Genomic DNA, 9,676 nt, shown 5'->3' on the forward strand with positions numbered 1-9,676 from the left:
CATTCTCAGATTATTTTAGGAATGTTCCTCCCTTGCATTTTGTCACCCAGTACCCACAGGAGTAATGAGAACTTGTGACTGTGCACTGTAGCCTTCCAGAGGGAAGACGCTAAATGTGCCTCTGTGCTTTGTGGAGTACAAGATACCTGGTGATGCTTAGCAATTAACTAATAACTATAGAAATACATACACAAGTATTACTGAATAGGACTTGGCTTGGTTTTTTTGATAGGAGATGGATGAGAGAAGATGTGGGAGACTTAAGAATGAACTGTATCCCTGTCATGCTCTAAATATGTGGATGCACATAAATATTACATGAACTTACCATGTGGTGTTTCATGGCTATAAAGAGACCATAAAGCAGTTTCACCCTTGTTTCTCTCCCTCTTCAAAAAATGACCCCTCTTTATTCTGTTTTCTCTGAAACAGATGTGCAGTTGTAGGACTAGGAAGAGGTAACCTTGAATCCCTTCAACTCCTGCCTTTTTAGACAATTGAATGCATATAGCCAAAAACTGGCACCAGGGAGCAAGGCAGCTGCAGCACATTCCAAATATTGCTCTATTTAAAGCATCCCAAGGCTCACAAGAACAACTGCAGAGACAAACCTTAAAACTTGCCAATAAAACTAGCAGAGGGGGGAATGGCAGAACCAGGTAAGATGCACAGTTAAATGTGAATGTAACAATGTATTCTTAAAATTCATAAATCTGAGCAATGTAATGTGAAAATACTCAGCTATTTGTATTCTTGTATGATACACTATATTTTACTTTTCAGTAAGAATGTGTAATCAGTTTAAAAGCTAATTCTATTAACAGCAATGAGTTTAAGGTAGCTTGGCTTCCTCCTGTATTTCTGAATCCTACCAGTTTTTTTTTCATTAGTTTTTTTGTAGTTGTAATTTTAACTTGACTAACATCATTAAACGGAACTGTGTAAAATGAATTATGTTTGACAGTGTTTTAAATGTGCTGTCTGTGTAGCTGAAATCTGAGTGTAATGCTAGGTGAACATATAATTTAAATTTTAACCCTACAAAGCCTAAGTGGCAGAGCAAAATGAAATTTTAATAATGACCTTTTCGTTGTAAGCACATTTCCACTTTCTCCAAGGAGAAAAGGCATTTTATAAAAATGCATTTTATATTCATTGTCATTTTCTATTTACTTCACTGTCAGAGGTTTGGATGGTGAAACGACTGTAAGTTTAAATACAGCGTTAGCTGTGTACACAGTTATTCAGGTAGTACTTTTCCTTGTAACTTTTTTATAAAAAAAGTATTAAAAAAAGTAACTTTTTAATACATCTTCATAGCTATATTATAAGTTTTTAAAGACTTCCCTCTCCCTTTTTTTGCACCATTGCCACTGGTATCTAAGAAGGATAGTGGAATTCTACTAAACTCAGATACAACAGGATGCTGAATGCTGTTTCTTAATTTTAGTTTTCATTGATATCCGCAGAAATTACACTGATACTGGTATTCCACCAGGAATTAGTACTTAACCATATTTTGCATTGGTAGGATGTGTATTGTTATTTGTGTTTAGGTTTTTTTTTTTTTTTAAAAAAAAAAAGGCAACGTGGCCATAATCACTCGGACGGACCGGGCTGGCACCAGCCCTTGGGCGGCAGCGGGAGTCGCAGCGCCTGGCGGCTGGGCTTGCCTGCCTCCTGCCGCACACCTCCAGCCTGGCCCCTGCACGCCCTGCGCAGGGGGACAGACGCCTGCCTGGAAACATCAGGGAGCAGATCAGAAACGGATGGGCAACCTTGCTGAAAAGAGCAGTGCAGGGTTTGCACGATTTTTAAATATGAAGCTGGCAAATGCCATCAACACAAAAGCCTGTCCACAACAGTTCTGTGGTTAAATTAGATTTCGGAGCACCGCAGCCTCTATTGGCAGCACATAAGGAACAGGGAAAAACTTGTCTGGGGCTGGCAGCTGGGAGACGTGCAGGAGACATGGCCCTCTAGGCATCCCCACACACTCCCTCCTAGTCTGCTAACCAGTGTGGGGTTCAAACTGCCATCCCAGTGATGAGTTAGTGTTTGGCTGTGTGTGTGCATGTGTAGCCTATATGAGATAAAATACCGAGAAAACTTGGGCGAAATTCTGAGGCATTTTGGAGTAGGGAACATAAGACTGCGAGTTTGAGCTTGACAGGTTCGGGCAGGGAAACGTTCCCTTCTTTACCTGCCAAGCCTCTGCCAGGTTAAAGTAAGAGGGAGTTTTTCCGCCTGGTGTCTTGGGGTGCCCTTGTCAGTGCAGTTGGGCCCAGACATTTCAGGGGTGTAGGCAGCTCAGCGAGACCACAGGCGTCATTTTTCTCATGGTAGCTGGTAGGAGTTTTGACCAACTACAGACGGCAAAACCAAGCCAACTTAGGGTTCTGGATAAAAGGTAAATCCCAGAAAAAAAAAAGATAGCGATCAGATGAAGTTTATCAGTGTATTTAGGCTGTATTTAGCTCAGAAGCCTGTGCTGCTGTATCCTGTAGCTGAGGGATCCTTGGCTTCACTGTGGTACTTGGGCATCTCATGGTGGGCAATTCCCAGGGCTTCCGACCTGCAGAACCGCAGAGCTCGGGAGTCTGTTTATCACATGCAGAGGAACCCTGCTGTAGCACAGCAGAAGTGCGCTGTGTTTGCTGCTTTGACCAGCCTCTCTCTGTTTATTTTGAGATACATTCGTGTTAGAAGTAGAGAAAAATTACTATAATAGGGGAAAAAGAAAGTAATTTGTAGCTAGAACGCCAGCTTACATACGCAGGTCACAGTAAGATTCCTTTATTTATTCTCACTGCCACCCAGAATTGGCCTTTTTATTTCAGCAGGCTCTGGCTCAAACCCCAGAAGCCAGGGTTTGTTTCCTTGCTCTGTTTGAAAGCAATACTTGTGACTGCAATAACCCACGTTTCCCTCGGTATTCTGCTTTCATGTGCATTCATTTAAATGGTGATTATAATGAAACCTCATGTTTTAGGGTTTTAGCTGGTTACCTGCAGGTGTCAGTAAAGATTTCTTTCTTTCCAGAACACAGTTGCTTAGAAGTGTTCTGTTGCTCTGCTGCTAGTCCCTCCACACCCCGTCTCCACCTCAGGCTAGAAAGCAGACACTGCAGATGCTCTCTTTCTGGCTTTTGGTGCGCACAGCCTTGCTCCATGGCGAGGGTAATACCGATTCTCAGGTTTAGACACGGGATAGTTTTCCCTTGGACCAAATACTGGGACTTTGGAGTTTGTCACCTTCTTCTGAGGCCTTACGAAGGGGTTACCTGCTCGCACGTCTCACCCGGCCAAGCCCTACCCTTGTGCATATCTCACACTTCAGTCTCTCCTGCTCCTGTCATAAAATATAGTCTTCCAAGCAGTTGCTTTACTCTAACTCAAGTCTTGGGGGATCTGTGCTGTGACATATAGGAGATCAGAGCAAATGATCTCAAACTATGAAACACAAGTACTCCCAATGGCTCCCATGAAACTCTATCGCTCGGAGCCAGCTGCTTACTGCCTCATGACAAATGCTGGGCACAGCATTCCTGCTGACCCATCAGGACTTGCCTGCCTCTCTTATCTTACTGCATTTAAACTGGATCTCATATAACAAAACACCATATGTAGTAGACACAACGGCAACTCAGCAGAGCTCGGTCAAAACTCTTCCATGTACCCCAGTAGGACCCAGCCCTTTATTTGTAATAGGACCTTTAGAAAAAATGGCAAGTAAAGAGAAATGATTCCCAACAGAAGTAGCTTTACCTTACAAAGTGTCAAAGGAATAACAGTCTTTAAATGAAACAGGTAAGGGACTCCCCCGGGGCAAAAGGACACCCAGTTTCAGAGCAGGATTTTATCTTTTTGCTGTGTGGTTGCTTATCCGTTTAATATTTTATGGCAGCACATGCAGATTTTCTATCTATGTGTTCTCTCTTTCCCTCTCGGTAGATACACCATGCAATGTCATGGTGAGATGTGTTTGTGTTGTGCATAGCTTTAAAAGAGCAATGTGGAAAACCTTAAATTATTGAGCATCCCTCCAAAGTCTGTCTCCATGATCTAGACTGTGCAAGGTGTTGTGAATAGTTCTACATTATTTATTATTAATCCCTTCAAAAACCTGGAAATCTTTTAACTGCAGAAAGACATGCTTTAAAATGTTGTAATATATTGGTAATATGATCCCAAAGGTTGATATGCTGCTTTCTAGCAAGCTTCTGGTATTTGCAGGAAACTGATAGAAGGGTCTTTGAAATTCTGGTGCTGTACAGAAACATACAAAGCGCTAGTCCTGCTTTCTGCATGCTCCTTGAAGAACCATCGCCTGCATTGGACTCCACGTCTCCATGTAATTTTTTAGCTTATTGTAGTACTAGTGGGCAATACAGGCAAGGCGTCACGTGTTTGTGCCTGGCCCAACTCCGCCAGGCAGGTGGTACATTCACATTGGAAACTCTTACTTTCTTACATCAACCTTAACTAGCCCGTATCGCTGTAGTGACAGGATAGGAGAGGGCTAAGTCGGGCACCGTGCACAGAAAGCACAGAGATGAGCTATAAATCCCTGATGCACGGCCGCTGGCAAAGCTCCCTTTGGGGTTCGGGAACTCATACAGCATCCCCTCATTGCAGCCCCAGGCACGCTGATCTTAAATGGGTGCAATGTTAAATAATCACTGTATTTTTGATCTACTGTTGCCAACCTAATGAGACTTCTAGAAGGTGCTGTACGTGTCAGGGATTGAATCCTGAATCTGCCGGGACAGTTGCTATCAATAAAGTCCAGTACAGGTGTTCTCCTGATGACCTACGGAGACCAAGGACAGAACCGTGCTTCTGTCTCCTCCCTGTACCCTGCTGCTTTTGGAAGTGCTAAGCCTTGTACCTATCTGATTGCAGAGACCGTAGCGTGGAAATCTCTTTGGGCTTTTGCTATGTATTCTCATTAGAAGGCCTGCCAAGATACAGTGACTCCATGCTAAAAATAGCGGTCACAGATAATGTGGCCCAAGCTCACAGGTATCTTTTTGCTCTGTGATAATTGTGGTTTTGATGTGTTTGATTTAGTGGATTCAGCGTCAACGTAATGTGGCCTTTCTGAAAAAGACCATCTTTCCTCTTTCAGCCCAAGTCCCACTTTCACGTCTCGTCGTACCTATACTCCTTGCAGTTGGCTGGATAGTGGGTTGTGCAGTAATGGTTTACATTGTCTTCTCTTGATAGAAGTAAGTGACTTGTACAGTATCATATATCATCCGTGCTTTCTTTGGTTTGCACTGCCACCTTTTAAAATGTAATTTTCTTTGTTTTACAGGACAGAAGAATTTACAGTTATGTTGATTAGAAGAACCTGGAAGTTAAATTGAAATTTCTAATGACTACAATATGTATAAAATGAGTTACTTTTAATATCAACACTGTAAACATGGTGTACACTTTTCATCTACAACAAAGGTTTGAAATGCTAATTAGAGCATTAGGAAGAATCATTAAACCAATTTCCCAGTTTTCAAATGGTTTGTAATTGAGTGAGTAGTTTGTGGAGTCCCGTGGTAGGTCAGATACCTGCCTGTTCTGCAGCCTGCTTTCTTGTTGCCGCCTTGAACTTAAGCAGTTTTGGAAACGGTATTCCCAGGGTTAGTGATGCAGTGGTGGACAAAAAAGTGAGTTAAGCTCATTTGTGAGATGTGCCGAGCTGGGAGAGCAGTATTTGGGAAAGTTTTAAGTGAGTTAAGACAATTTTTTAAGTTTTGTAGTAAAAAATAAATTATTACATTGAAAATATTGTGGTGGTACACTCTCCCTGTCCCAAGATCTGAAGTGTTAGTGTCTAAATAAATTTTCTGAAACTATATTAACTTCCTTTTTTAAAAAAGCAAACACACAGTTGTACAAGCATACTAATACATAAATCAAAAAAAGTCCTTTAGAAAATGAAAAGCAGACAGGGAAAGTTACCTGGAAGCAATGCATCCTAAAATGTATGACTTGGAATTTCCAAATCCTAAAACATTTGATTTTTATTTAATAGTATGTAGATAAATACCAAATGAACTGCTGGTCTCTTCTGTTTACATTATGTTCAGGGCCCAATTTTGTATTTTTTCATTGGCAACCAATCCAGTTCTTGTCAAATTAAATGCCGCTGGACTCGGCAGGCACTGAACTGGATCGAGACCATGTGGAATTCCAGCCCTATTTTCTGGCATGCCGGCAGCCCCCCTCTGCTGGCACCAGCCAGAGTGCAATCCAGGGAAATTGGAGAACAAAGCTGGAATTCAAAATGAAACTAAATAACTAGTCAGGAAAAAACACAATGCAATAGGTGAAAATTCAATTTCTATACCCCGCAGGAACTGTTAAAAGGCACAAATACGGGACAGGGAACTGCTGGCTGGATAGCAATTTTCAGAAAAGAGCCTGGGAATTGCCATGTATCACAACCTGAATTCGGGTCAGCAACGTCATGACGTTGGTGTGAAAAGTGAAACATTGTCCTGGGACAAATACCAGAAAAATGGCCTGAGAGATGCATGAAATCACCCCCTGCTCGACCAGCAACGGTAAGGCCTCCCTAGCCTGCTGCGGCTGGCTTGGGCACCACAGGAACCAGTTGTGGGCCGATGGGAAGGAACGGAGGGGAGAGCAGCAAGAGGGAACTGAGGTTTGGCATGCTTAACCAGTGAGAAAATGAGCACGCTGGAGTGGTTCAGCCTAGAAAAGAGCAGACTGAAGAAAATGTAAGTCTTAAACATATCAGACTTTTTGAAAGAGGAAGGGAATAATCTCTTCTTGGTGATACGCAGGGCAAGAAGTAATGAAGAACTAGCAAGTAAGATTCAGGCTGTCCTGACAGTAAAGGCACAGAAGTACTGGAAGAAATTTTTAGGCATACTAATCAATATTATTGTTGATTACTGGAGGCCTTTTAGAACAGATGGACGCTGCAGGAGTCCTGCCTTGGTGCCTGAGGGCAACTATTTGACATCTCCTCACGCACGGGTCTCCATGACTGTTAGTACTGCCATGAAATTCTGCGGGACTGTTTGCAGAGAAGAGAGCGAGCCGACTGATGGTAACAACAGACAAGTACTACTGCCAGCATTCGGCTTTTTGGCATACAAGGAAAACATTTTAATACTGGTTGCAGCGTTAGGAAAAGTCTGTATAACATAGACTAGGAGGTGAGCTGCAGATCACACATGCGGTGCACAGGTAGAGCCATGTAAAGAAAAGGCAGCAGTGCTGTTAGAGCAGCGAGACTGACCATGGAGGTTAATGTTCAAATGAATGCATTGCACATCAGTCGTCTCCATCTAACTGTGGACTACGTAGCAGAAAGGGCTGAGCCTTCCGTCACATATTTAATGCCTTAACTTCATATGTTCTTAAAACCTCCTGGATGTTTCCTGAGTCATTAAGAGCGGAAGAGGCATGAGAGAACCGTTTCTTTAGTTTGATCCAAGGGGCAGGTGGGCCGATTCTCTGAATTTCCCAGTTTTCGTGCTCTACTGTCAGCGCGCTCACGTGCAGCTACCGAGGCAGTTCAGACTCACCTACCAAACAAGGGCAGAAGCTGAGAGGATCACAGGCCTTTAGGTGAGAGAGGCTGTACCACACAAGCGCTGGTAGGTATTGCATGGCGTACCAAAACGTAGTATACTGAACTGTTTCCCTTGCAGTCGTCTGAAGATATTGTAGTGTTGCCTGAATCAGCCTTGGTACAGTATTCTTATGCCTTTCTTTAGAAACTTGGCCTTACGTGACACATCGCTGAATATCAAACTTTTTAAATAGCTGCTACCAGCTAAGGAACTTCAAACTTTTTAGAAACAGGCAAGAGTTAATTTCTCGTGAGGCCTGGGGAAGTATTTTTAGCCTTTTTATGGGGAAAATTTCTTGGAATCTATTGTTATGAAACAGAAACATGTACGTCCTTCAAAAAGAAAACATCAGACTTATTTAAGCTCGAGAGGTCTGTTGTACAGCATAGCGCGTCCAGAATTGTGGCTCAGACTCACTGTGGCCTCCTGATTATCTTGTATGCGGAGTTTTGCCTTTTTTAATTATAATTGGAGATTATATTCGCCAGCTAGATAATGCGCCTTGAGACCTTCCAGTGACCCTGGTCATTTAAATCAGAAATGATCATCAGATAATCTGAGCCACTGCATTTTCACAGACAGCTTTGAGCTTTTGAGCTCGAAGATTTTTGTACTAAAAAGTTTCAGTTCTCAAAAGACTAAATCATTAATAATTCAGTCCCTAGTTAAAGTAGAGAACTGATTGTGGGAGGCATGTCTTGAAGATCCTAGCAAGATGTATGTTTAAGGAAATGTCTAATAAATCGTAATGACCCTTGATGGGGTTAGATAGAGAAAGAAACTATTTTTTTGACTCCTGCTCATGCAATTTGTATAATTTTGAGAACGTGAGGAAGGCACATCAGTCCGACATCCTGTCTCCATCTGTGGTCAGAGTCTGTTATCCTTTAGGAATGGAAACAAAAAAGAAATATATTTGACCGTAGTGCAACCATGAAAATTCTTTTGCAACTCCAGCAGCTATTAGCAGAAACACTGAAGCGTGACATTCAGTTTTGGGAATTGTCTGAACACCAAGTTACTTTGCGTGTGAATGAACCGAGGGCAAAGGGGCAATCCTGTTTCGTCAAATGTCCTGAAAGGGAGGGGATAAACCGTGCCGTCTCTTGGAGAGCTGGAGATTCCCAATCTCTGCAGCAGCTGCTGCTTCCATGTGAGGACCTCCAGCATCACCGACTGTCCTCTAGTCACTTCCAGATGAGAACATCCATTCTAACTCACTCGTACACGTAGGCTATGTAAGCTAAGAGGCTGGTTTAAGCATGTACTTCAAGCAGATACCTCATTGTCTCATTTTAAGGACCAATGCCTCATTTTCCAAGACAGAGACCATCCAGACTGATACTAGCTCGCTCTGTCTGAACTCTAGACAACAGGGAGGCTCCGTGAAGACAGAGGTAGGTCCACATGTAGTTCAATTCTCTGGTGTTGTTAAAAGTCTCCCAGAAAACCCTGTGCTGAGAAATTAAGTGATTGCCATTATACAAAGTCCCAGTCTATGTCTTGTCTTACGAGCTCGTTCTTCCTTTTGCGAGTGGACAAAGCAAATGGGGGGTTCCTCACCCTGCACGACTTGTCAGCTGTATCTGGTTTGCATCACGCCAGCAGCAGCTCCTTCGCAGCTGCCTCGCAGCATTGATCTGGGCTCTGGCCGGTGCAGCTGCAGCGCGCCCCGCGGACGGCACCGCAGGGTGGCCGTGCGAGCTGCCCGCAAGCTGCCCGGCCACGGCCGCTGCCAGGGCAAGGAGGCACAGAGTGACTTCATAGTGACCGCATATGTATTTTTACATTTCAGTTTATTTACCAGGCACTGATGAAAATGGTTCTGAAAGATCCAGCTGACCCAAGCGGCTTTTTCAGGTGTCGATAACAACATTTGAAATCGAGTGTCTCAAATTAAAATGTTACAGAGCTAAAATATAAACATTACAGTATGTTTTAGCTGTACCTAGTTTTTGAGAGCAGAAGGATCTGATTTGGCAGAGCAAAACAAAATAACTTTCTAGGTTGGCTTCAATATTGTCAAGCTGACTTGCTATATACAAAGGAAGTTCCTGCCAGTTTTGT

The 9,676-nt window shown here is 43.0% G+C and overlaps 1 protein-coding gene across 2 annotated transcripts; it reads left to right on the plus strand.

Annotated features, from left to right (window-relative positions):
* Positions 1 to 547: 547 nt before the first annotated feature.
* Positions 548 to 5,513, plus strand: STRIT1 (small transmembrane regulator of ion transport 1). Of its 2 annotated transcripts, none has more exons than XM_050902865.1 (3): positions 548 to 659; positions 5,131 to 5,230; positions 5,320 to 5,513. In XM_050902865.1, exons 1-2 carry the CDS (start codon positions 647 to 649, stop codon positions 5,223 to 5,225), a joined length of 108 nt encoding a protein of 35 aa, XP_050758822.1. In that variant the 5' UTR covers positions 548 to 646; the 3' UTR covers positions 5,226 to 5,230; positions 5,320 to 5,513. The 2 variants fall into 2 exon arrangements, with proteins under 2 accessions (XP_050758822.1, XP_050758821.1); XM_050902864.1 differs by lacking the exon at positions 548 to 659 and adding an exon at positions 4,976 to 5,024.
* Positions 5,514 to 9,676: the final 4,163 nt, after the last annotated feature.

Source organism: Gymnogyps californianus, chromosome 10, assembly GCF_018139145.2.
Source record: "Gymnogyps californianus isolate 813 chromosome 10, ASM1813914v2, whole genome shotgun sequence".
In the NCBI taxonomy this organism is placed as follows: domain Eukaryota; kingdom Metazoa; phylum Chordata; class Aves; order Accipitriformes; family Cathartidae; genus Gymnogyps; species Gymnogyps californianus.